Raw genomic sequence first — 22,507 nt, forward strand, 5'->3', positions numbered from 1 at the left:
GCGATGTAGTTAGTGTGTGCAATTTTAAATCCTAACACAATCACTCATCAGAGAAAGATTCCTGGGAATCCCGCATATTGTTATTATAAAGCATCGCTACTTCACAATTCTGCTCAGTGCTCGTTAATTGCTCTCAGAAGTCACACGGAAAACGATAAGAGATGGATTCCAAACGGATCATCATTCTAGTTTTTGCACTATCAGTAGTGTATTTACCAGTACAAGGCAGACCAGCAATTGCAAATGATTACGATTACGACGGTTAATTTATTCTTACTGAAATTCCAAGCAAAGTTTTATCAACATTTTTTTTTTGCAGATAATACAATTCCATCTGCAAGTGAGATAAGTACACCAAGGGCAATAATGCAGCGTACAACTTCAGCCAAAAAGTTCCAGATTCCTGCCCAACAAAGTACTATAGAAACTACGACAGAATACAGATACAAGGACATTATAGAGCCTTATAAGATAGAAGTTCCCAAAGTTGAATCGATTCGTCATGCCGCTGGAACATTGTACTACAGCGTGGACCCAAAGGAAGATCCATACAAGAAACTTATGCAGGTTCACGAGGAATACTTTGAAATTGTAAGAATTTGGTAACTATACCAGGGTGGCGCATGAATAATAATTTTATTTTATTTGTTTCAGCCTATGAACAGAAATTTACCTAAACATGTTGCGCCTCCAAAATATTGAGTCTCACCATACAATAGTAGTGGATCATTTTAAACTAAAATTGATTTGTATCACACCAAAAACAAATTTCAATATAACTAGGGTAACCCAAACCTATTGGGCTAAAAATTTGCATCAATATTTTCAACATATTGCTGTTTGCGTTTGACGTGCAAATCTTGTCTAACTGAGCTGCAAATGCGGTGTTCCCGCATTTGATATTTGCATTTCAAACGCACACAGCAATATAATCGTATCTTACTGCCGAAAAATACCTTTAAGCATAAGTATAAGCATAGATGACCGTACAATTCATTGTTGCTACTCCATGATTGACCAGAACAATCAGAACTGTACAAGAAACAAACAGAAGGAGCTTGGGAAAAGCTTACCATCCCCAGAGAGTCTGAAAAAATGTGAAGTGAATAAAAATGCTGCCGGCCACGTCCTTACGGTCATTGGGGAAGAATAGGAATGTCAGTGTGACGTCCGTTGTTACTAGAGATCGAGATCGCTCCTGCATCTACACGGTTGTTGCAGGAAGGAGTTTGTGTTAATGAGAAGGAATATAGTCACATGATCAGGATTCACTTTGGTAAAAGATGCGACTCATGCAACCTTAATTTAACGACATCGAATTTCTTACTGTAATGTAAACCACAAGTATGTTGACACCTTTCAAACCCCCCAAAAAATGATTACAAATACAAAAAAGGAAAAGAAATGTGAGTGTTTTATTTATTCTGGAAATCATGACTTAATGTTAATGCCGACACATGTAGCCCCGAACCATTCAAAGTGTGTTTGATAAATTAAATAATAAGAATGAATATTTATGAAATAAATAGTAAATAAATCAAAACAATCAATTGTAGTATTGTGCTGTTTAAATGACTAATGGTGATAAGCACCATGGTCGCTAATACTAGATTTAAGGGTTTATTCACAAATTTCATAACGCCAAAAATGGCTATTTTCGACACCCACCCACCCCCTCGTAACGCTTTTTGTATGAACATTTTACAAATTTTGTATGAGCCGTAACAGCACGAGGACACCCACCCACCCCCTTCAGCGTTATGAAATTTGTGAATGGGCCCTAATCTGGATTTTCGAAAATCCCGGATTAAATTTAGTACCCCATTCGGTAAGCACCAAAACCGGTATTAAACAAAAAGAACGCAGCCACACGTAATTGTATGCGTGTGAGAAAGAGCAGGCAAAATGAAGATAGGAAAATGACATTCATATCGGTGTTTTGTTTTGTTTCCACGGTTCGCTGATAGTTTTTATGGAAAATCCCAGAATTTCCAGCTTCGTCTGCAGAAGCTACCAGCAGTGATGCCACATACACAGATTTATCTGTAATTACACAGATTTTTTCCTGTTTTTGCCTACAGATATCTGTGATCACAGATCACAGATTTTTTAGATGAAAAAGATTTTTAAGATTTTGGGATATTACACGAGTTTAGGACACAGTTTCCGAAGATATAAAGCAGAAATGCTATTACTCTGTTTAGTTTTTCTCGAAATCTCAAATATTTTAAACTTTTGGAAATAATTACGCATCTTTAACTAACTTTTAGTATAGTTAGTTCAAATTAATAATTTTCGACATGCCAAATACAGTCAAGTAAAGGTTCTTTTTGTTCTAAAACATTACATTTTTGATTTTTGCACAACACAGATTTTTACCAAGGTTTTTGGTGGTTGACCTAAGATAAAAAAGATTTTTTCGGCCGAAAACACAGATGGGATTCGGAAAAAATGTGGCAACACTGACTACCAGTGTTGTTTTACGTTGGGAAAATGTCTCGGAGAATGCGGTGGTGGAAAAAGCGTAGCGGATAGTTGTGATGCTGCACTCGTTGATGGAGGAACTAGTGCATAATGAACTTGCAAGTCAGGTTGCAGGATGCTGCACTGGATGGCGTTGGAAATCATCGGCATCGGATGGTAATCGATTGAGCATGGGATCGGACCAAACACTTAAATCCGGATACCTCAAACCGTTTCCGATTATTAGGAATCAATACAATTTCCGCTGGTAGAATACGTAGAGGAATTCTCCTGATTCCTCCTGAAATTATACCCGGTACTCCTCCAGAAATTCTTCAGGATTTTCACAGGAGCTTTTCAGTAATAACACAAGGGCAAAAGTTTCACCTAGGATTTCTGCTTAATTTTAGGAATTTCTCCTGAATCAAATTAGGTATTCCTTCAAAAATTGCACCACAGATTTTTCCAGAAATGTAACCAAATGTCCAAGGATTCCTGCATAATTTTCAAAAGAAATCCTACATGGGACTCCTTCTCGAATTCTACCAGGGGTTCTCCATAAATCACTCATTATTTTCCTTCAGGTATTTCATAAGTAATTCCTGGAAGATTTTCGAAAGATTCCTACATAAGTTCAAGCAGAGATTACTTCAAGAGTTTTTCGCAGAGATTTCTACAGGAATTCTGTAAAGATTTCTCTAGAAGCTCGAAGGATCCTCCAGGACCTTCTACCGACATTCATTCTAGGAAAATTCATTCTAAGTTCTATCAGAAATTCCTCCAGAGAATTCACTCGAAATTTCTTCAAGGATTCCTACAGATATTACTCATGTAATAGTTTCAAGGATTCCTCCATCGAATGCTCCTTTAAATACTGAAGAATATTTCGTAAAATTCCTTCAGGGATTGATGTATGATTTCTGGAATTCCTCTAAAACTTCGTCAAATAATTTTTCCAGGGATGCTTCTAGAAATTCCTCCGCGATTCTGTTAGAAACTCTTTCTAGGATTTTTTGAGTAATTCAAGTTTTTTTTTTTTTTGAGTCATTTAAGATTTCTTCAGTTATTTCTTTTGGTTGTCTTTCAAGATTTCATTTATGTAATCCAGTGTTTCCCAAACTTTTTTTGACTTTCGCCCCCTTGAGACTTATATTTTTTTGAATCGCCCCCCTGATATGAAATTTAAACTTTTGTTTTAAGCGTTAAACTAACATTGAACTGTTGATTTATATCTCATCATATGTATACCGAAAATTGGTCACAATTGAAGGGCGTAGCAGTCAATCATAATGCTTCAATAAAAATACGCCAAAAAGAGTGTCTTCTATTTTTATATCCATGAAACAGTCATGCAATATGCATCATATGCATAAACTGTTTTTGTACCAACCAATCTAATATCATGACTAATGTGCAATCATTGAAAAAAATTGTCTCACTTTCTGTTTTTGTCTTCTTTTTTAATGTTTCTTAAGTTGTTCAAATAAATTAACGAGATTCAGACCAATGTATATACAAAATATAAAATATATCAGTAAATCCAGCCTATTTTCAACTCTCTCTTCACTGAAATATAATGTTTATTTAACAGTTTCAGTTTTTTAACAGTCGCTTAGGCCTATTTTTAAGTATGGTGATTTACGTACAGTCAGTGACATATATTAGTAATCAAATGCTGAATTTCCATACAAAACGCTGAAGTTTTAAGTTCTGTATCTCAGCTTCTGGTAGTCCGTATTGACTGAAATTTGAATGACGAACTACAAATAACTTGAAGTTTTGTCTGTGTAGAAATTGTTACATTGTAATCACATTCCAAAGAGTTTCAGAGGGATGTTCGAAGAAAAAAGTATGTAACCGAGAAACTGTTTAATCTAATTCGAAAACGGTAAGTTGTGGGATGTTGGCGTGTTCTGCAAATTTGTGTGACTTCTGAAATTAGACAACTTTGGCGAACAGACCAACAAATTTAAAAAGTTTCTCGGTTACTTTTTTTTGAACAACCCTCTGAAACTCTGTGGATAATGACTGCAATGTAACAACTCCCAAAACTTCAAGTTATTTGTAGTTCGTTATTCAAATTTGCGCCAATTCAGACTACCAAAAGCAGAGATACAAAGCCCCAAACTTTGGCATTTTGTGTGAAAACACAGGATTTGGTTACTAACTTTTGTCACTGATTTTATACGGCTTTCAGTGATTTTATCTTTGGAACTCAATTATTTTCTCATATATTTTCTGCTTTCAAATGTATTCAAAATTATTTTTGACGTAACTCATTCAGATTTCAATAACAATCGTCGTCTATCATAATGCGTTTAGAGGTAAAGAATTGATGAAAAAGATAGGTGTCAAATAAATTCTTCCTCAGATGTATATGCTTTCATTAAAATATGAGTGTCTCTTGCAAACTTTGGATTTATTTCTGTTTTTCGCCCCCTTTCTAGCATTTTCGCCCCTCAAATTCTGTTTTACAAATTTTCGCCCCCCCCCCCCCCTGGACCTGAAAATCGCCCCAGGGGGGCGAATTCGCCCACTTTGGGAATCGCTGATGTAATCCATCACTTCAAGATGTTTATCGGAAAAGTTCGTACTGAAAGTTCCATCAAAAAATTAGTTCGAAAGTTCTTTTGGGTAGTTTCTGCGGCAGTTCCTTCTGGTAATATATACATGAGATTCCTCCAAAAGTTCTTACTGCGCCGAAATATTTGTGGTCGGCGGCGGCGTCAGAGCAATTTTGTGCCGGCGGCGGCGGCGTCATCGGCGTCACGCCGTTGACAATTTTCGGCGGCGGCGTACAGCGGCGTGAAATAAAATTGAACATAAAAATCCTAAATTTATATTTTATGAAACCGTATGCGTTTAATTACAATGACAAAAAAGTTTCCCATATCTGTCTTACAATCTTATGATTAAAATAGAGATTAGGCCTATTTTCAGCCATTATATCCACGTTGGTGCTACTAAGATACATTATCTAACCTGATTATTCAAACTCTTTTTAAGAAAATTGAAGAAAAGTAATTTAATTTTGTGCAAAATTTTATTTGCATTTTTGTAGAAATTTACTAGACTTTTTGCTTGCCTTTTTGAAAAAAGAAAATAAATCTGGCATCCATAGTATCCCACAATTAATAATCACAGCTTCGGATATTATCGGTATTTTATTTTCACGGAACAGAAAAAAATGTACAAATTTCTATCACAATTTCTTGTAAGCTGTTTACATTACTCGACCAAAGTTTAACATCATGAAGAAAAAATGTCGAAAACGTATCTTATTTTCAGCAGTATCGTTATTTGATATCAAATCATTATAACCTTGTTCGATATCATATTTCGTTTTTGTTATTCTGTCATATTTTTTGTAACAAATTTGATGCAGGCTTATGTCAATGCTAGTCAAAAATATATCTAACCTCAGTGAGAAACATTGAAATGCTAGCGGTTTTCCAAGCGCAAATATGGCCAACTGCAAGTAATTCAGAAATGATCACCAGAGACAAACACTTTCGAATGACTTTTCCACGGGGATGGAAGATATTCGCAATATTCGATTGTCAAAGCTACGTGATGTTCATGACATTTAACATCACTGTCACTGATGGCAAAAATAGTTTTTTATTAGATTTCTTAGGAACAGTTATCTGCTCTCCGTTTTGATATTTTAACCGATAAAACGACCAAAATGATAACAAGCTGAGTTATCAAAATCTACGACATCGCAGCATCAAAGTTAGTTTTCAATATAACTCATCTTCATATTCGGGTATCATTTCACGTATTTTCCCGATTTTGTAAGCCCCTTTTTCAAAATTTTGTTAAACTCTCCTTCAAAGTGTAAGCAAAGTGTTTATCAATGTTTTTCATTTGCATTGTTATGAATATTCATAGTAGCTTTAACATGGCTAAAAAGATTGGGATAAAATTAAATCATGAAACAGTGCGAACAACAAGATTTTCTAAAAAGGGACTAACAAAATCGGGTTAGTACTGTATTTTAAAATTATATGATGAATAATTCTGTACTTCATCAATCATTGATCCATAGCGGCGGGACGATCATACTTAAGTGATTGAAATTTGTATCCTGTATTTGTTCCTATCATACTAACGGAAGATACTAAAGATACCTATTCGAAGAAAAATCCGAGTGAAAACATCAAATTTTTCAGGGTTTCCAATGAAAATTTCAGAAGAAATTACTGTAGCAAACCCTGAAGAAATATTTCGAGAATTACTAGTAAAAAATTTTTCTAGAGGAGTTTTCATGAGTATTGATGATATGAAACATTTTTGAAGAGAGGAGAGCAACTCACTGACTTATGGAAATATTCTTGACGAAAATCAAAGCAACACCAAAATCCTTAGGAGATTCCTGAAGTTCTCTCTGTTGGAATATATGCAAAATTTATTTGAGGACTTCTTCCATGGATCTTTGCAGAATCTTCAAGGAATTACTTGGAATTTTTGTTTAGAAAATTCCTTTGAAAATCTCTGAATATGTTCAAGAAATAGTTCCTGAAAAGATTCTGAAGAAACTAACCAATAATTATATAGAAAAAATTTTTCAGGCACTTGTGGAGCATTTAGTGAAAAAAATCTGTCAGGAAATACTTTGGATCATAATTTTGGAAAAAAATGCCTAAAGCTTGCCTAATTCTTGTACGAACACTAAACAAAATCCTGACTGAATCATTGAAGTAATTCAAGGAAATCCTAGGAAAATTCTAGTAGGAAACTGATGAAAAATATGTCAAGATTACCGTGTAAGAACTTCTGGAGAATTCATCGGAGGAATCTCTACAGAAACTCCAGAAACAATGAAGATATATATTGAACAATCTCTGAGAAAATGCAAATGGGAATTACAGAAGGAATTCTTCAAAAATGATCTATGGCACGATTCCTTAAAAAATAACTTGGAGGAATAATTGAAGCAATTTCATCTAGAGGAAATCTCACAGGACTCTGTCAGAATAAATTTTCCATTGTTCCATAGTTCATAGTGGTTATTTTAAGGCGACATTTTTCTCACATACTAGTAAGGGGAATGAGATTTTTGAAGAAATGTATGCCGTATCGTAAGAACTGTTTGGAAGAAGCGCTAGAAACATTTTTTAAAAGAATTAATTCTTAAAAAAATTCCTCCAGAAATTTTTTAAGAAATTCCAAGAAGTAAATGTCTTATAGATTCTACTCTAAAAAATGTTGGAGAAATCCATTCAAAAATTCTAGACAACCCTTGAACGATTTTAAATGAATAAGGGTGAATTCATGATAAAAATTGAGAAGGAATCCTAGGTAGAATTTCTGAAGAAATATATCGATGTATACCTGAACAATTTCTTGGAGGCATCCCTGAACAAAAAGTTATTGAGATCTACCAAGAAACTCCTGGAAAAATCTGATGGTAAATTTCGGATTATTCTTAGAGGTGTATCCGCAAAATTTAAATAATCGTAGAAATTCAAATATCCAGAACATAAGCCCTGGAAAATACTCCTAGAAAATTAAAAAATCCATCCAATACTCTTGACAGAATCACTTAAAAGGAGTCAAAAGGCCACCCATCATGGGTTCATTGAAGTTTATTTCGGTTAAATTCTGGATAAAACTATATGGAGTAATTGCTGTTAGAGCTCTAGGATTATTACGTATCGTAAAACGGGTAACTTTGACAATTTCTTCGAAGAAAACTTGAATAGTTATGCATGTTTTTTTTTCAAAGAATTACAATTTATATTTTTAAAACAAGTACTGGCATCCTAGCAATCGATTACAGTTGATATATTGTCAAAAGATTTATTTTGAATGGATATATAATTTTTCATGTAGAGTAAGGTGGGGCAAAAGTTCGACCTTAGTGGTATAATCAAAGTTTCCAGGAAAACAATAGCTATTAAAACAAAACAAATACCATACAGTGAACCTTCAACATATTGGCTATAATTTTGCTGAATAAACTTGTGTCAAAATATTTACCCATTTTTAGTTATAACAGTTTTAAAATTGATTGTCTTAATCGAACTTTTGCCCCACCGGTGGGGCAAGAGTTCGAATCTAGTGTGAGGCAAAAGTTCGCTGGCTTAAACACAAAATATCAATCCTTTAATGACAGGCATACTTTACACCAGCCGTAAACTTAAGTTTGCCGAAAAATACACACTAAATTTTCATCAAAAAATTACCCAAAACCGGGTTAATCGTAATATACCCAAAAATTGCAGTTTTTTCGCAAAACTAAGTGGAAATGTAAAATTTTGGTGACAGTATTCACACGATCAGACAAATTTAACTAAATTTGAAGATAATATGTGGATTTTAGGCAATTTGCAAATTTTTCCATGATTTCATACATGGGTCGAACTTTTGCCCCGCTGATTCGAACTTTTGCCCCACTATGGGCCAAAAACTGTTTTCAAGCATTTATTCAGAAACTAATACAACTCAAAGCAACCTTATGATAGGCCTAGAAACGCCCTTACATAAAATATTGAAAAAGATTTTATCTTCAATTGGTTCCATGCAACGAAAGTTTGACCGAAAATTACAATATTCACGTCAAAAAACAACAAATAGCCATAACTTTTCCAAATCTCAATCGATTTTTATGATATTTTGAGTGAAAGTCTCTTACTTGAATAGCATTCGAAACACCATGACATTTATAAGATTTGTTTTGAATTGAGCTAGAAATCTTAAAAAGAAACTCTTACCCCACTCGAACTTTTGCCCCACTTTACTCTAATCGAAAGTCGGTTTTCTGTTTTGGAATTACTTTGATAAAAGAATTACTTTGATAAATCGAACAATATTGGATGAATTACGTAACATTTATTTGGATAAAATCCAGCAACAATTATTGGACTATGTTAAAAATGAATTACTGCAGTAATTTATGAAACATCTAATTCATGGAGGGAAATCGAAACAAATGCATGTAGCCCAGAAAAATCTTAAGCAATCAGACGTTGAATACCTCTAAGAATTCATTGTGGAATCCTCCAAAATCGTGAAGAAACTCCTTGAATTCTTGTAAAGTAAGGAATTCTTGAAGAACAATTTTTTGAAGGGAACTTAAATAAAATTCCACGAAGGATTAAACCCTTAAAAAAATCTTGGAGGAATCTCTAGAATTATTTCCTAATGAATTTACACTGCACAAGGTATCCTTAAAATAAACTTTAAAATTATTCTCGATGGGATTCGTAGAAAAATTCCTGCAGGATCCACTGGGTGATTTCTGGGACAATTTCTTGTGAAATCCCTTGAAGCATTGATGTACGATTTATTAATTTTTATCCCAAGGCAATACCTAATATTACCTGGGGTATTTTTTTACATCATAAATTATTCTGAGCTAAATTATTTATCGGCGTGAAAACGGAAAATTAGCGGCGTCACGTTGATCGGCGTATGGCGCGCCGCCGATGTACCAATCGGCGTCGGCGTGACGTGAAATGGATCGGCGGCGGCGGCGTGGCGCGGCGGCGCACAGGTCTACTTACAGGTACAAAAAAAATGAAGTAAATTCCGGAACATACCGAAAGAATTTCCCGAAGGTACTTCCTGAAGCTTCCTGGATGAATTAAGCTTCAGGAAGTACCTTCGGGATATTCTTTCGGTATGTTCCGGAATTTACTTCATTTTTTTTTGGAATTTCCTTTGGAACTACCATCGGAATTTCCTTCAAAATTTTCTTTGGATTATCTTTCGGAATTGTCTTTGGAAAGGCCTTTGGAATTTCCTTCGGAATTTTCTTTCGGATTTCCTTTGAATTTTTGAATTTTCCTCAGAATTTCTTTTGGATTTTCTTTGGAATTTCCTTGAGAATTTCTTTTGACTTTGGAATTTTTCTTTGGGATTTCTTTCGGAATTTTCTTTTAATTTACTTCGAAATTCCCTGTTTTTTTTCAGAATTTTCTTTGGACGTATCTTTCAAATTTCCTTTAGAATTTCTTTTGGGATTTACTTCGGAATTTCCTTTGGCATTTCCACTGTAATTTCCTTCGGCATTTCTATTGTAATTTCCTTTGGATTTTCCTTCGGCATTTCCACTGACATTTCTTTCGTGATTTGGAACTTCCATCGGAATTCCCGTGATTTCCTTCGAATTTTTTTGTGGATTTGCCTTTGGAATTTCCATTGGATTTTTTTTCGGAATTTCCTTAGGAATTTCATTTGGAATCCATTTAGAATTTCTCTATAGAACATCCTTCGGAAAGGATCGCAGTGGGCAGCGCGCGCGAACGAATGTGTTTAAAATTGATCTGTCACGCAGTTTTTGAAAAAAAGTGTCTATGGACCGATGCACGAGTTCACTGTCTGACGTTTGAGCGGTGCCGTGTTATTTACGTGACCATGGCAACGAGTGAATTCGGCACCACTCAAACGTCAAATTAGTAAACTCGTGCATTGGTCCATAGCGGAAATAAGTCAGTTTATTCTGCACGCATTCTGCTGGACAGTGCTTCGTTAAGGTGCAAGAAAAAATGGCACAAACGTCAGATCTGAAAAAGCAGTTTTCTCCTTTTAAAACAACAAATTGATGAGAATAAAAACACACAGCCTTTTTATTTGGTAAATGAAAGAGCTGTGTGTTTTTATTTTCTTCGATTTGTCTATTTAAAAAAAAAGGTGTTTTTTCAGTTTTGACTTTTTCATCATTTTTACTTGGGCCTTAAAGCCCAAGCAGAAGGTGAAGATGCATCGAAGTCGGACCTCAAATTTTCAGGAGCGCGGATCTGGAGAGCCGGACTGAGAGCTTGATCGGGTACTCGCTGGTAGTGACCAATCGGACAAATTTTCTGCTTGAGCCGCTGTCTGGTTTTCCAAATTTGCGTTCTTGAGGGTTTGAGTTTTGGGTTCGTTTCATCTTCACCAGAAAAATCATTTTTTTTTATTGCATCGTCGCTAAAGTTTTTTTTTCTTGTTTTAGTTTGCACGCGTTCTCTGAGTTTAGGTTTCCGCGTTGCAGAGTGATATTTTGCTTTCGTGAAATGAGCATGCTGATTAAAGTAGCTCACAGTTGATTAATTAAGGATGATCTATTTGGTGAGCTCGCTCCATGCTTTTGTTTCAAATGTACAATATATTATGAAACGTATTTTTATCATGAAACGGTGGAAATGTTACTTGTTGTAAATTAAATGATTTAACAAAATATGAACAGTTCGTCACTATGAGTGTCTACATAGACTCTTGTACATTAACATTTAAAACCTCATACCTTCTATTCACCTGATTTTATAATTATAATAATAACCTTTGAATGGTTCGCTGCTTAAAGTATCGACTTACAGTATGTTCACGTTGTCTTTAGAGTACTGATAGGTATTTTTTGAACTGGGGTTGCATAAATCGCATCAATTGCCAAGGTGAATCCTGAACTTGCAGCTATGATCCCTCCCCACTTACAAAACTCCTTCCCATGACAACCAAGGAGATGCAGAAGTGAGCTCGGTCCCAAGTAACAATTGGTTGTCACTCTAACATTCCTTCCCTTCCCTTGACTTTTTAATGTTTGGAGTTCTCGAAAGTTTACAGTGAAGATGGTAATCTACTCCCAAGCTACATCTCTTGGTTTCTTGTGCAACTTCGATTATTCTGGTCAATCACGTAGTAGCAACTACGAATTGCACGGTTATCAATGCTTATGTTTATAACTTCCTTCGGAAAGTTTCTAGGAAGTTTTTTCTAGAAAATGTTCTAGGGTTTCATCCAGGAGTTCCTTCCAGAATTCTGGAGAACGGTTGAAAAAATTCTCCGCAAAAATCTAGGAGAAGTTCTTAGAGAAATTCTTGGGCAAAATCCCTGTGGAAATCCTGGAGGAGTATATACTGATTAATTCTTGGTGGATTTTTGGAGGAATTACTGAAGTATTCTGTAGAAATTCCTTGAAGCACGGCGGAGGGATTCCTGAAAGAAATTTGAAAGGAATCCCTAGAGTCATTCATGAAACAATTTATGGAAGAATCGTGGAAGAAATATCTGGAGAAAATTCCTGGATCTTCCAGACAAATTTGTGGAGGACCTTCAAATGGAATGCAATGTGAGGATCTCCTGAATTTTTCTGAAAAAAAAAATCCAGAAAAAATATTGAATTCGAAGGAAGTTCCTGGATTAACCCCTCTACCGGCAGCTTCATTTTTTACCGCAAAATAAATATTCAAACCATTATAACTTTTTTGTTTTTCAATATTTTTGTACCATTTTTTCTCAAGTTCTCAAAAAACTCTTCTGGTTTGAGAATCCGTGTCAATATTAATTATTGGTGATCTGATTTTGAAGATATTCCGATGTTCCTTGAGGGACCGACATTTTCCATATAAAATGTCTTTGGCGGCCATTTTGTGTTTGATCAATTTATCAAAAAAAAATAAAATGTGGGCTATATAATGCCAGGTAATTAGGAGCTTCTCTGAAAAAATCATACAAATCGGTTCAGTATTCTTGGAGATATTTGAAAATTATATGATATATAATATATGATGTTTTTTGAAGTTTTTAATATCTTTATTTTGCCAGCTTGGTTCCAAAAACCTAAATGGTCACTACTTAGAGACGGCAACACCAAATTGCTTCATTTTTTCACAACATACTCTCATTAATGTATTGTTTCGAAGAGTGAATATCCGAATACGATTAAAATTCTGTAGCCCGAGAAATTAACGGGGGATTCTAGTTACGGGTCGGTCCCCCAAGGAATTTTGGAATATCTTCAAAACCAGATGACCAATGATCAATATCGACACAGATCCTAAGGCTAGAAGAGTTTTTTGAGAGCTCGTGAAAAAATGGTGCAAAAATATTGAAAATCAAAAAGGTTATAATGATTTGAATTTGAATTTTGCGGTAAAAAATGAAGCTGCCGGTAGAGGGGTTAACTTCCTAAATGAACTCTTCGGAGGAACTTCCGAAAGGAATTTCAATGGAAATTCCGAAGAAAATTGCAAACGAAATCCGAAATAAAATCTAGTAGAAATTCTAGAGGAAATTTAAAAATTTTGAAGGAAAATCCAAAGAAAATTTGGAATGAATTCCAAACGATATTCCGAAAGGAATTTCGAAGGAAATACTAAAAAAATGAATCAAAAGTGTCAAGGATAGGAACCGGATCCCTATATTACAAAAAAAAAACCATGTAGTTTCTGGATTAATCTGATCAGGAATATTTTCGGAACCTCCGCGGAATTATCTGTTTCTCGATGAATTTCAATATCACGAAAACCGCTTGTATACAACGGCGTAGTCTGAATTAAGAATTATTCCAAGAGTCCTCAAAGAGATTCCTTCAAAAGCTCCTCCTGAGGCCTTGGCAGAATTTCTCCAGAAATTTCATCCATCATTGCTCTAGGATTTATTCCACAGATTATGTAGGGGATTCTAGCGAGGGTTTTTTAGTAATTCCTTCTTAAATCTTCCAGCATATTCTCCCGAGGTTAGAATTTTAGAATTTTATTTCATATTTGCCCTGGAATTCTTTCAGTATTTTTATTTATTATAAAATTCCACCAGCGTTGCCTGTAAGTATTTTTCCAAATAACTCTAAAATTTCTTTCAGAGATTTCTACATACAATAGCTAGAAATTACTGAAGAGGATAATTCTTATTTATCTGTATTAAAAGGTGGTTCCTCATGTTTTTTTTAAATTTTATTGAAGTGAATTTGAACTCATCAGGCAAGTTATTCACTCATGGGCAAGGTGAGTTCGCTAATATGCGTAAAAAAATCCCTGTCAGAATCGCCAGGAAAAAAGCTTACATTCGTTCAGGAATTTCTTAAGGAACTAATCTAAGGAAATCTAAACATATTACCTCTGTTATTCCTTTCGAAATCCCGCAAATTATTGTTCCTGAAGGGTTCAGGAATTCTTACAGGTATTCCACGAATTACTCCAAGATTTAAAAAAAATGTTTTTCGAATACATCGAGATTTTTTCCAGGAATTCGCCTAGTGATTTCTACTGGAACTCCTTCAGGGTTTTCAAGAAGAATTCCTCAAATGATTATCCTAATGATTCTTCCTGGGATTTCTTCAGGAGTTCCTTCATTTAAAATAATAATAATAAATAAGGGGGTAATAAAAAATAAGCAATTAAATTGAAAAAAATATTATTATTATTACTCATCGGATTTGTTGAGAAGTTTTCTGGAAAGCTTCATATTTTGATAAATATTTTGAACTGTCTCTCAAAATTCCAGTTAGGACTCTAAAATTTTAACGACCAATTCAAATTCGCATAATGTTACGAACCTCAACCAGAAGCGCGCGTTTTTCTTCGTGTTTGACGCCTTCTGCACGGTCTTGTTACCATGCCCGGATTTGGGGGGGTGCCAAGGGGGCAAATGCCCCGGGCCTTCTGATTAAGGCCCCCACCCCCCCGAGAAACCAAAATTAAGAACAACGTCATTTTAAAATACCTTCTAATATTTTCTCTTTAGAAACTTGAACATATAACACAAACGTTTAAGTCAACTTTCCAATACTTGAGTTATTTTTTTTTCTTCACCTAATATCTGATTCGCACAGTATAGTTTAGTCAATGATTGTAGGATTATCATATTACATATGATTACAAAATACATGTTAAGCCAAAATTGTCTAAATTCTTCTCTACTTAGTTTTTAAAAAACATGGGAATTTAAATGCGCTTAACGTTTTTGCAGGATCTTAAAAAAAGGCTAAACATGTAAAGCATTGCTCAATTTAAAGAGTTTATTGGGTTCCTATCAGAACTTTTACATTTAAACATATTTGCAATTCTATCAGAAACTTGAAGTGTAAGGGAAGTTCTTACAAAAAAGCCGAATTTCATACAAAATGTTCAAGTTTAGGGAACTTTATGACAGCTTCTTACAAACCGATTGACCTGAAATTTGAATTACATCTAATAAATAACTTGAAATATGATTTAAGGGAAATTAATCAAATTCCATTAAAGAGCTCGGAAGGTATTAAAAAAAATATATTTAAAAAAAAATGCCAAAATTCTTAATAAGAGTATATTTTAAATGTCAAATTCGATGAAATGCAAAACTTTGTAAAAGATTATACTTATCGTAAATTGTTTGTCTTCAAAATAGCATAGTATCAAAATTTGAACATGTTCGTCAAAATGGGAGAATTTTAAGAACTTAGAAACTTAGAATTTGATGATTTATTCACAGATCTAATTTGAAGTTATTTGCAACATGCTACATGCAACATCGGTTTGCAAGAAGCATAGATGCAGCTCTCCAAACTTGACCATTTTTTATGAAAATCAATCATTGTTTACTTTTTTCTTGCCAGTAGAGACAAACTGGAAACTTGTTGAGAATAGAATCAAAATGAGCTCTGGAGCTTTTCTCTCCATACAAATTGTATAGAAGCCAGAGAACGAGCCAATCTTCTACGAATTGTTATATTTTTCCCATTGGACGGAAAAATAATCTAAAAATACTATTGAAAAGTTTGAAAACAGTTGAATTTTGCGATGTATATAGCTAACAATCGAAAATGTCACTTGCACCACTATGCATTTGGGCATCTCATATCGTTGGACCGACCATCTCGTTCAAAATTCAAATTCAATACGTTGGCTTGTGAAATCCCAAAACGTGCTTTAATTTGTATAAAAGGGCCCCATTTATGAGATCTGACCCGGGCCCCCCAAAGCCCAAATCCGGCACTGATTGTTACACAAAACAGTGTTTCGTGCAACATGCTCACCAGATGATGACGGTGATAAATGGGCGGATTTTGAAGAAAAGTGTTACGTCGGTTTGTCTATGCTATAAGTCTTATATAACAAAATATATAAATAAAATAAAAAATACCTTTTGACGATCACATTTCAGAACGTGTTTGTCAGTTATATATTTTGGAACCCATAGGCTTAGGCGACATGGACCAACTCATGGTCTGAGCCTGAAAAAAACAGAGGCAAAGGGGCCTTCAATCAAATATGCAATACTATCAGTATAACAGTATAGCTGCTCATGCCCCTATTACCGCTCACTAAGGCAGAACCGAATGTTTGTGTAAAATGCAATCTTTTTCGTACTGATATCCTCTAGTTACATCAACAGCTTTCAAGAGAAGTCGTCTGACATTATATGCATTTGTTAAACCAAATCACTGTAATAAAACATAAAAGACCCTGTTAAAGGCTATTGTATCAGTGTGTTCCAATAACCGCCCAGCAAAAAAATTTACAAAAAAATCAGCGTTGTTTTTTTATAATTTGATTTTTCTTCATATTTGCATAAAACTAATTCTATTTTCGTAACATATTTCTGTGCTGTAGGATGAAGAATCACTATTCACCACTGCTTCATGAACAATACATATTACAGATTTATATAATTTAGCAAAGTTATAATTACTCATGTCAGTTAGATATTGTAGTAGTATCAATCGTTTGACCATCAACATATCAGGATGAAGAACGAAATTCGAAAATTTTAGTATGTTCGTCATGAAATCTGTTTCCTCTAAATTTTCACTGATTGCCTATACTTTGAGCTACATTTTGACATAAAAATAGTGTGAACAGACTCAATAGTTATTTTTAATAAATATTTGAACACATAACTTGTTCTCAATAATTTTCAATTTTTGCGTTACATAATAAATGGATGCCGCCTAAGCAATTTATTGATCATATCTGATTGTACATGAAAATTACATACCTATTGAAAATTTTTATTTGATGTTCTTTTCGGAGATCGCTTTTACCTGTACTGCACTCACGATTGGTCGACGTAGTGGTGTTTCTTTTTAAGCCACCCTCTGCTTGGGGTGTTGAACTTCAACGGCCACAGGAAGTTGTTGCCCTTGCGGAATGAGAGTCCGGGAGTGTAGATCACACCACATCCACGACGCCCTGCATCTTACGCTCAAAACCAAACTTGTCGGTGATGGGAATGCGGCTTTTTCGGTGCTTCACGAATCCGCGATTGTAGATCAGATGGCGGATCGATTTCAGCGTCGGATATCCGTAGGCTGCTCGGCAATGCGCTACGTTCTTGGTGGCATTGTTTGACTTGATGAATGTGGCGTTATTGAACTGGGACAGCGCCTTGTGGATCTTTTCACTATCACGGAGGCAACCTTCGGCATGGTCGGAATGTAAATGCTACTGGCCTCCTCGCTCACTTCGTGGTGCATCTACAGGTACTTCTTGGCATAATTGTCCGCACGAAGCAGATCCTCTCGTGAACGGACCGGCTTGACCAGATGACGACGCCTGTGCAAGCTGCCGGAGCGGGTGATCGTCCTGCCATGATTTACCTTCATTCAATTTTTTTAGTTAAGTATTGGATATATGTAGTATATATTATTATACTAACCTTTTCACTGCAAACTATTAGCAGAAAATAAGGGGAGCTGCATAAATCACTCACGCAAATAATATAAACATCCACTGTTTTGCTTTTTTCTTTGACGTTTGTTTTCATGGCTACACTAGTGTGAGTGAGATCAAAACCAAGCACGTAGCCACATTTTGGTTAATCTCCGATTTTCTTTAGTATGCAAAAATCGCCGCACTAAAGTTAATACCGGGATTAAAATCGAAGATAATACCGTTCGGTGCTTAGCAAAATCGAGGATAATACACGATTGCGGTACTAACCTCGATGGAGCTTACCACCATTAGAGTAGGCCATGGATGTCGATAGTGACATATGAGGTTTGGGGCCTTCCTTAGCCGAGTGGTTAGAGTCCGCGGCTACGAAGCAAAGCCATCCTGAAGGTGTCTGGGTTCGATTCCCGGTCGATCCAGGATCTTTTCGTTATGGAAATTTCCTTGACTTTCTTGGGCATAGAGTATAATCGTACCTGCCACACGATATACAAATGCGAAAATGGCAACTTTGGCAAAGAAAGCTCTCAGTTTATAACTGTGGAAGTGCTCATAAGAACCCTATGTTGAGTAGCAGGCTCTGTCCCAGTGAGGACGTTAATGCCAAGAAGAAGAAGAAGAGGTTTGAAATCACGGTAGACACAACAAGGTAGACTATTCCCACGTGTAAACAACGGTTTTAAATCAAAACATGTGTCGTCATTCCTATCGTCAAGCATGAGGCTTACAGGACAGTAAAAAAGAGCAAGCCTTGCTTTCTTTTGCACTCGTTCGAGTTTGCGATAGGAATGACGTCATTGCCAGATGTCATTTTTCGGAGTATAATACCTTGCTTCTTTTTACCGTGGTTTGAAATAAAACATTGTTATTCAACACACTAAATAAATATTCAAGATGTGTTTTCACTCTCCTACATTGGCGACGAGTGTTGGAATGGATCTTATTCCAAGTTCGGTTCGAGATTCGAAGATGCGGGCCCCAAGCTTCTTGGGAAAAACATCGGCGATCGGCCAGCTGACCGAAGAAGTAACGGACGAAAATCAAGGGAATCAAAATGGAATATGAAGAACGAAGCACAGACAGATTACAATTCTTCACCTTGAACTAACTAAAATTCATACAGTTGATATCAAGCCCATTTTTTTTTTGTGTGGTATTCAGTTGGAGCTGCCTGACAGCTTAACTTGTCAAGGCTGAACCCTCGGTATGGCTTTTACCAAGTTTACCCTCTACTAGGACCAATACTCAGACTGACTAGGCAATGGCGCCCACATGAACACTGTTTTTTTTTTTATTAGTATTGTGACGTGATAGTTTTTGAAAAATACCCATATTCCCTTGCTTCTGAGAAAAGGAAGCATTGTGAAGATCAGCAGCTCCATCAAAATTTGTTTGAAATAGTAGTGTAGTAGTGTCATTACTAATACTGTCTAGTCGAAATGGTTTTGAATAATTTGTCATTTAAGTGCTATTCTGATTACTCCTGTCTTTTACGTAAGATTAGAGGCTTAAATGTCAATTGTCGTGAAGTCTTAACAAAATTAGGCTGTTTAGTAGTAGTTCTAGTTAATTTCATTTTTTATTGTTAAAAGTATTTATTGGTCATTACGTTCATATATCCTTAAAGAAAAAAGTCACTTTCCTTGTCTGTTCAACAATTTCTCGAACCTAGCAAGTGAACCCTAATGATCGATCTCAGCGTCTTACTTTCCATAGTCATTTTTATAGTGAATATTTAAGAGTAAAGTTACCTTAGGCTTCTATAACAGTCTCCTACAAGATTCATTTTTCGGTGGCAAATGCAACGCTTCACAACGCCTACTTTCTACTTGTAAATTTTGCGAAAATGAAGCTGGAATTAGATTATTTATACCGCTGTTACAAAAGAGGTATTTCTTATTATGGCAATGTAAAAACCATATTAAAATAAGATTGTCGCCACTTATTTCTACTCAGTGAATCTACTAGTCATTTTCCTCCTGACGAAAATGAGGGACTAAAATTGTTTATATCAACATTCTTTAAAACTGCATCACAATTGGAAAATTCTGATTAAAAAAAATAAATTCATGAGTAAAATTTATATACGTACGATCACCTGGGAGAAAACTCAAAGTTTATTCGAAGTGCCTGTTGTTTATTTCTTATGCGTCCATAAACCGGAATCTATAATAAATTGAACACGAGTACAATAGACATATAACACTGTTTCTAGCTCATATCATTTTAGGATCAGTCAGAGAAACATTGATAAAAGATTGCTATGCTATAGGTAAAATCATAAAGCAGATATTTTATTTCCAAAGAACATGTGAAAAAAAAAACATTATGTGAGCATAGTGAGCCTATGTATTCAGCTTTTAACGTACAATTAACATCATTACAGGATGTAAAAAAAAGTTGTGTATATCAATATCATTAAAGTATTAATTGAATTATATTCTTGAATCACAGTTTTTTCACAGCTTTAATTTGAATGATTTTCTATTGATTGTATATTTCGCCAAATGAATATGCGAATTCACATTAATGTTTTTATCTTACGTAAATCTCACATTAAACGTAGTTGTTGAAAAATCATGCATATTGAATGGTAACACAATAAGAAAAGGGGGGGGGGTCCCATAGCCTCGAGGTTACGCTTTTGCTTCGTAAGCGGAAGGTCATGGGTTCGATTTCCAATCCCCCACACAAAAAACTCCATCCAGCTACCAGAAGACGCCGCACGAAAGGACCGTGTATTGGGGAACACATCCATCCTTCGTCAGTATCGGATGGTGACTACATACATACTAGAGTGGTTCGAAAAATCGTTTTTGCTCCACACCGCTCATTTGATTCAAGATCAAATTCTGAGTGTCCTCCCAAAATTTGAGCTCTTTCGAATGAAAATTGAGACTGCACAAGCCCTTCTATGTTTATATGGGAATTACTATGGGAAAAGCAAGCAAATCATTCAATCGGTAATAGCGTATGCCCATGTGCTCTTGGGGACTAGAGCTGCATTGATAATGTAAGATACATTTATCAGCTACAACTTTGCCGAAGACCGTTTTCAAATCGGTCATCTCAGTAATTAGTTATTGATTTATATCTGTGGAGTTTTCCAATCTGCACTTCTTGACAGTTTGAGTATTAATGATCTGTCCTAAATGCATGGCCTGCTCAATTTGATGCTAAACTACCATAATATCCATTTGCAAATTCTTCTACAGTGCTCATTTATCTTCTGAACAGGCAACATTGTTGCATCTGGCGCGATAGATAGCACACATAAATCATTGCTACTATGTTTTACTGCATATATCCAGTGATGCCTGAAAAGCAGCCCAATTATTATAGCCAAAGTTTTACAACTCATACAAAAATCAATATCTAATTACTGAGGCGTCCGTTTTGAAAACGGTCGTGTCAACGTGTCAACGTAGTTCTAATCCCCAAGAGCACATGGGCAAACACTATGATCGATTGAATGATTTACGTGCTTTTCCCATAGTAATTCCCATATAAACTTGGAAGGGCTTGTGCAGTCTCAATTCTCATCCGAATGAGCTCAAATTTTGGGAGGACACTTAGAATTTGATATTGAATCGAATGAGCGGTGTTGAGCAAAACCGATTTTTTTAACCACTCTAATAGGTAATAAAAAAAAATTGAATAGAATTGTAATTGTAATTGTAATTTATTGGCAAAACTAACATATTATATTTACAACTTTAAATCATGTCAAAGAACAAATTATTTTAAGGAAAATAGACCTTCGGTTTTTCAACAATGAACTTCCATCATACTAATAATAACTAAGATACTATTACAGATCACATGGAACTTATGTGAACAACCCCTTACGTCTGATTGTCTGTGATGTCACTAAAAGTGACTCGCTACCAGCCCTGCAATAGAGCTCTGGGAGCCACCATATGGGACAGAGGGTTAAGGTGGCCAAACTGCCCCATTTTCCCCTAAATTGTAATCTGCCGCATTTCTCAACAATGCTTTGTTTTTGTACATGGGTGGCTCAGAAGGTTATTCACTTAATGGCTACAAATACTACTTACGTCTGCAAGTGTTTTGAAGAATTTTATGAAGTTTTTTTGCTGATTGGCATCTGCAAGTTAAATCATAAGGATAAGTTTGTGCTATAGCATATAATTTGAACATCTGTTTTCTTACCGAGATTGAGACAGTGAAGTGGTCTTAGATTGGCCATTTTTCAGTGTTTTTCTATGGTAATCACTTATTTGTATTTCCGTCAGATAATCTTCTTCAAATATACTTATTGATTCTTGTAAATTTAGTAGAGAGCAAGCAAAATGTCCAAACATATTCCGATTTATTCCAATTTGTATAATGTAAACATTCTCACCGGTCACGATATCAACAAAACTGGCAGATGCGCGCGCTTTGTGGACGTCACGTCACATAAGTAGGTGCCCTATCAGAGAATTATAGCATCACATCGTCGCAGCCTAAAATTGGCTGCATGGTGATTCATGCTGATAATTTACTACTCGACCACAGGTTTGCCACATATACAGAGTTATATGTATTTTAAAGATTTTCTCGAATATTTTGTGACCAAGAATCTGTACATACAGATTACAGATTTTTTGTTAAAATACAGATATACAGATTCTGTATACCGTTTTGTCTCAAATGCCGAACAGACTCATAATTCGAACACTTGGTTT

General features: G+C 35.3%; 2 protein-coding genes across 2 annotated transcripts in view; one reads left to right on the forward strand and one right to left on the reverse strand.

Moving 5' to 3' along the window:
- LOC5565480 (DNA mismatch repair protein spellchecker 1) overlaps positions 1–22,221 on the reverse strand; it is a 69,840-nt gene extending 47,619 nt beyond the window's left edge. The window contains exons 1-2 of the mRNA XM_021844474.1: positions 21,990–22,221; positions 21,875–21,924 (exon numbers count right to left, since the gene is read on the reverse strand). Of these exons, the coding sequence (XP_021700166.1) occupies positions 21,875–21,924; positions 21,990–22,026 (87 nt within the window). The 5' untranslated portion in view covers positions 22,027–22,221. The remainder of the gene's footprint in view (positions 1–21,874; positions 21,925–21,989) is intronic.
- Positions 101–822, forward strand: LOC5569107. Its single transcript, XM_021844475.1, has 3 exons — positions 101–261; positions 320–591; positions 655–822. Exons 1-3 carry the CDS (start codon positions 162–164, stop codon positions 700–702), a joined length of 420 nt encoding a protein of 139 aa, XP_021700167.1. The 5' UTR covers positions 101–161; the 3' UTR covers positions 703–822.
- Positions 22,222–22,507: the final 286 nt, after the last annotated feature.

This window comes from Aedes aegypti, chromosome 2 (genome assembly GCF_002204515.2).
Source record: "Aedes aegypti strain LVP_AGWG chromosome 2, AaegL5.0 Primary Assembly, whole genome shotgun sequence".
In the NCBI taxonomy this organism is placed as follows: Eukaryota; Metazoa; Arthropoda; class Insecta; order Diptera; family Culicidae; genus Aedes; species Aedes aegypti.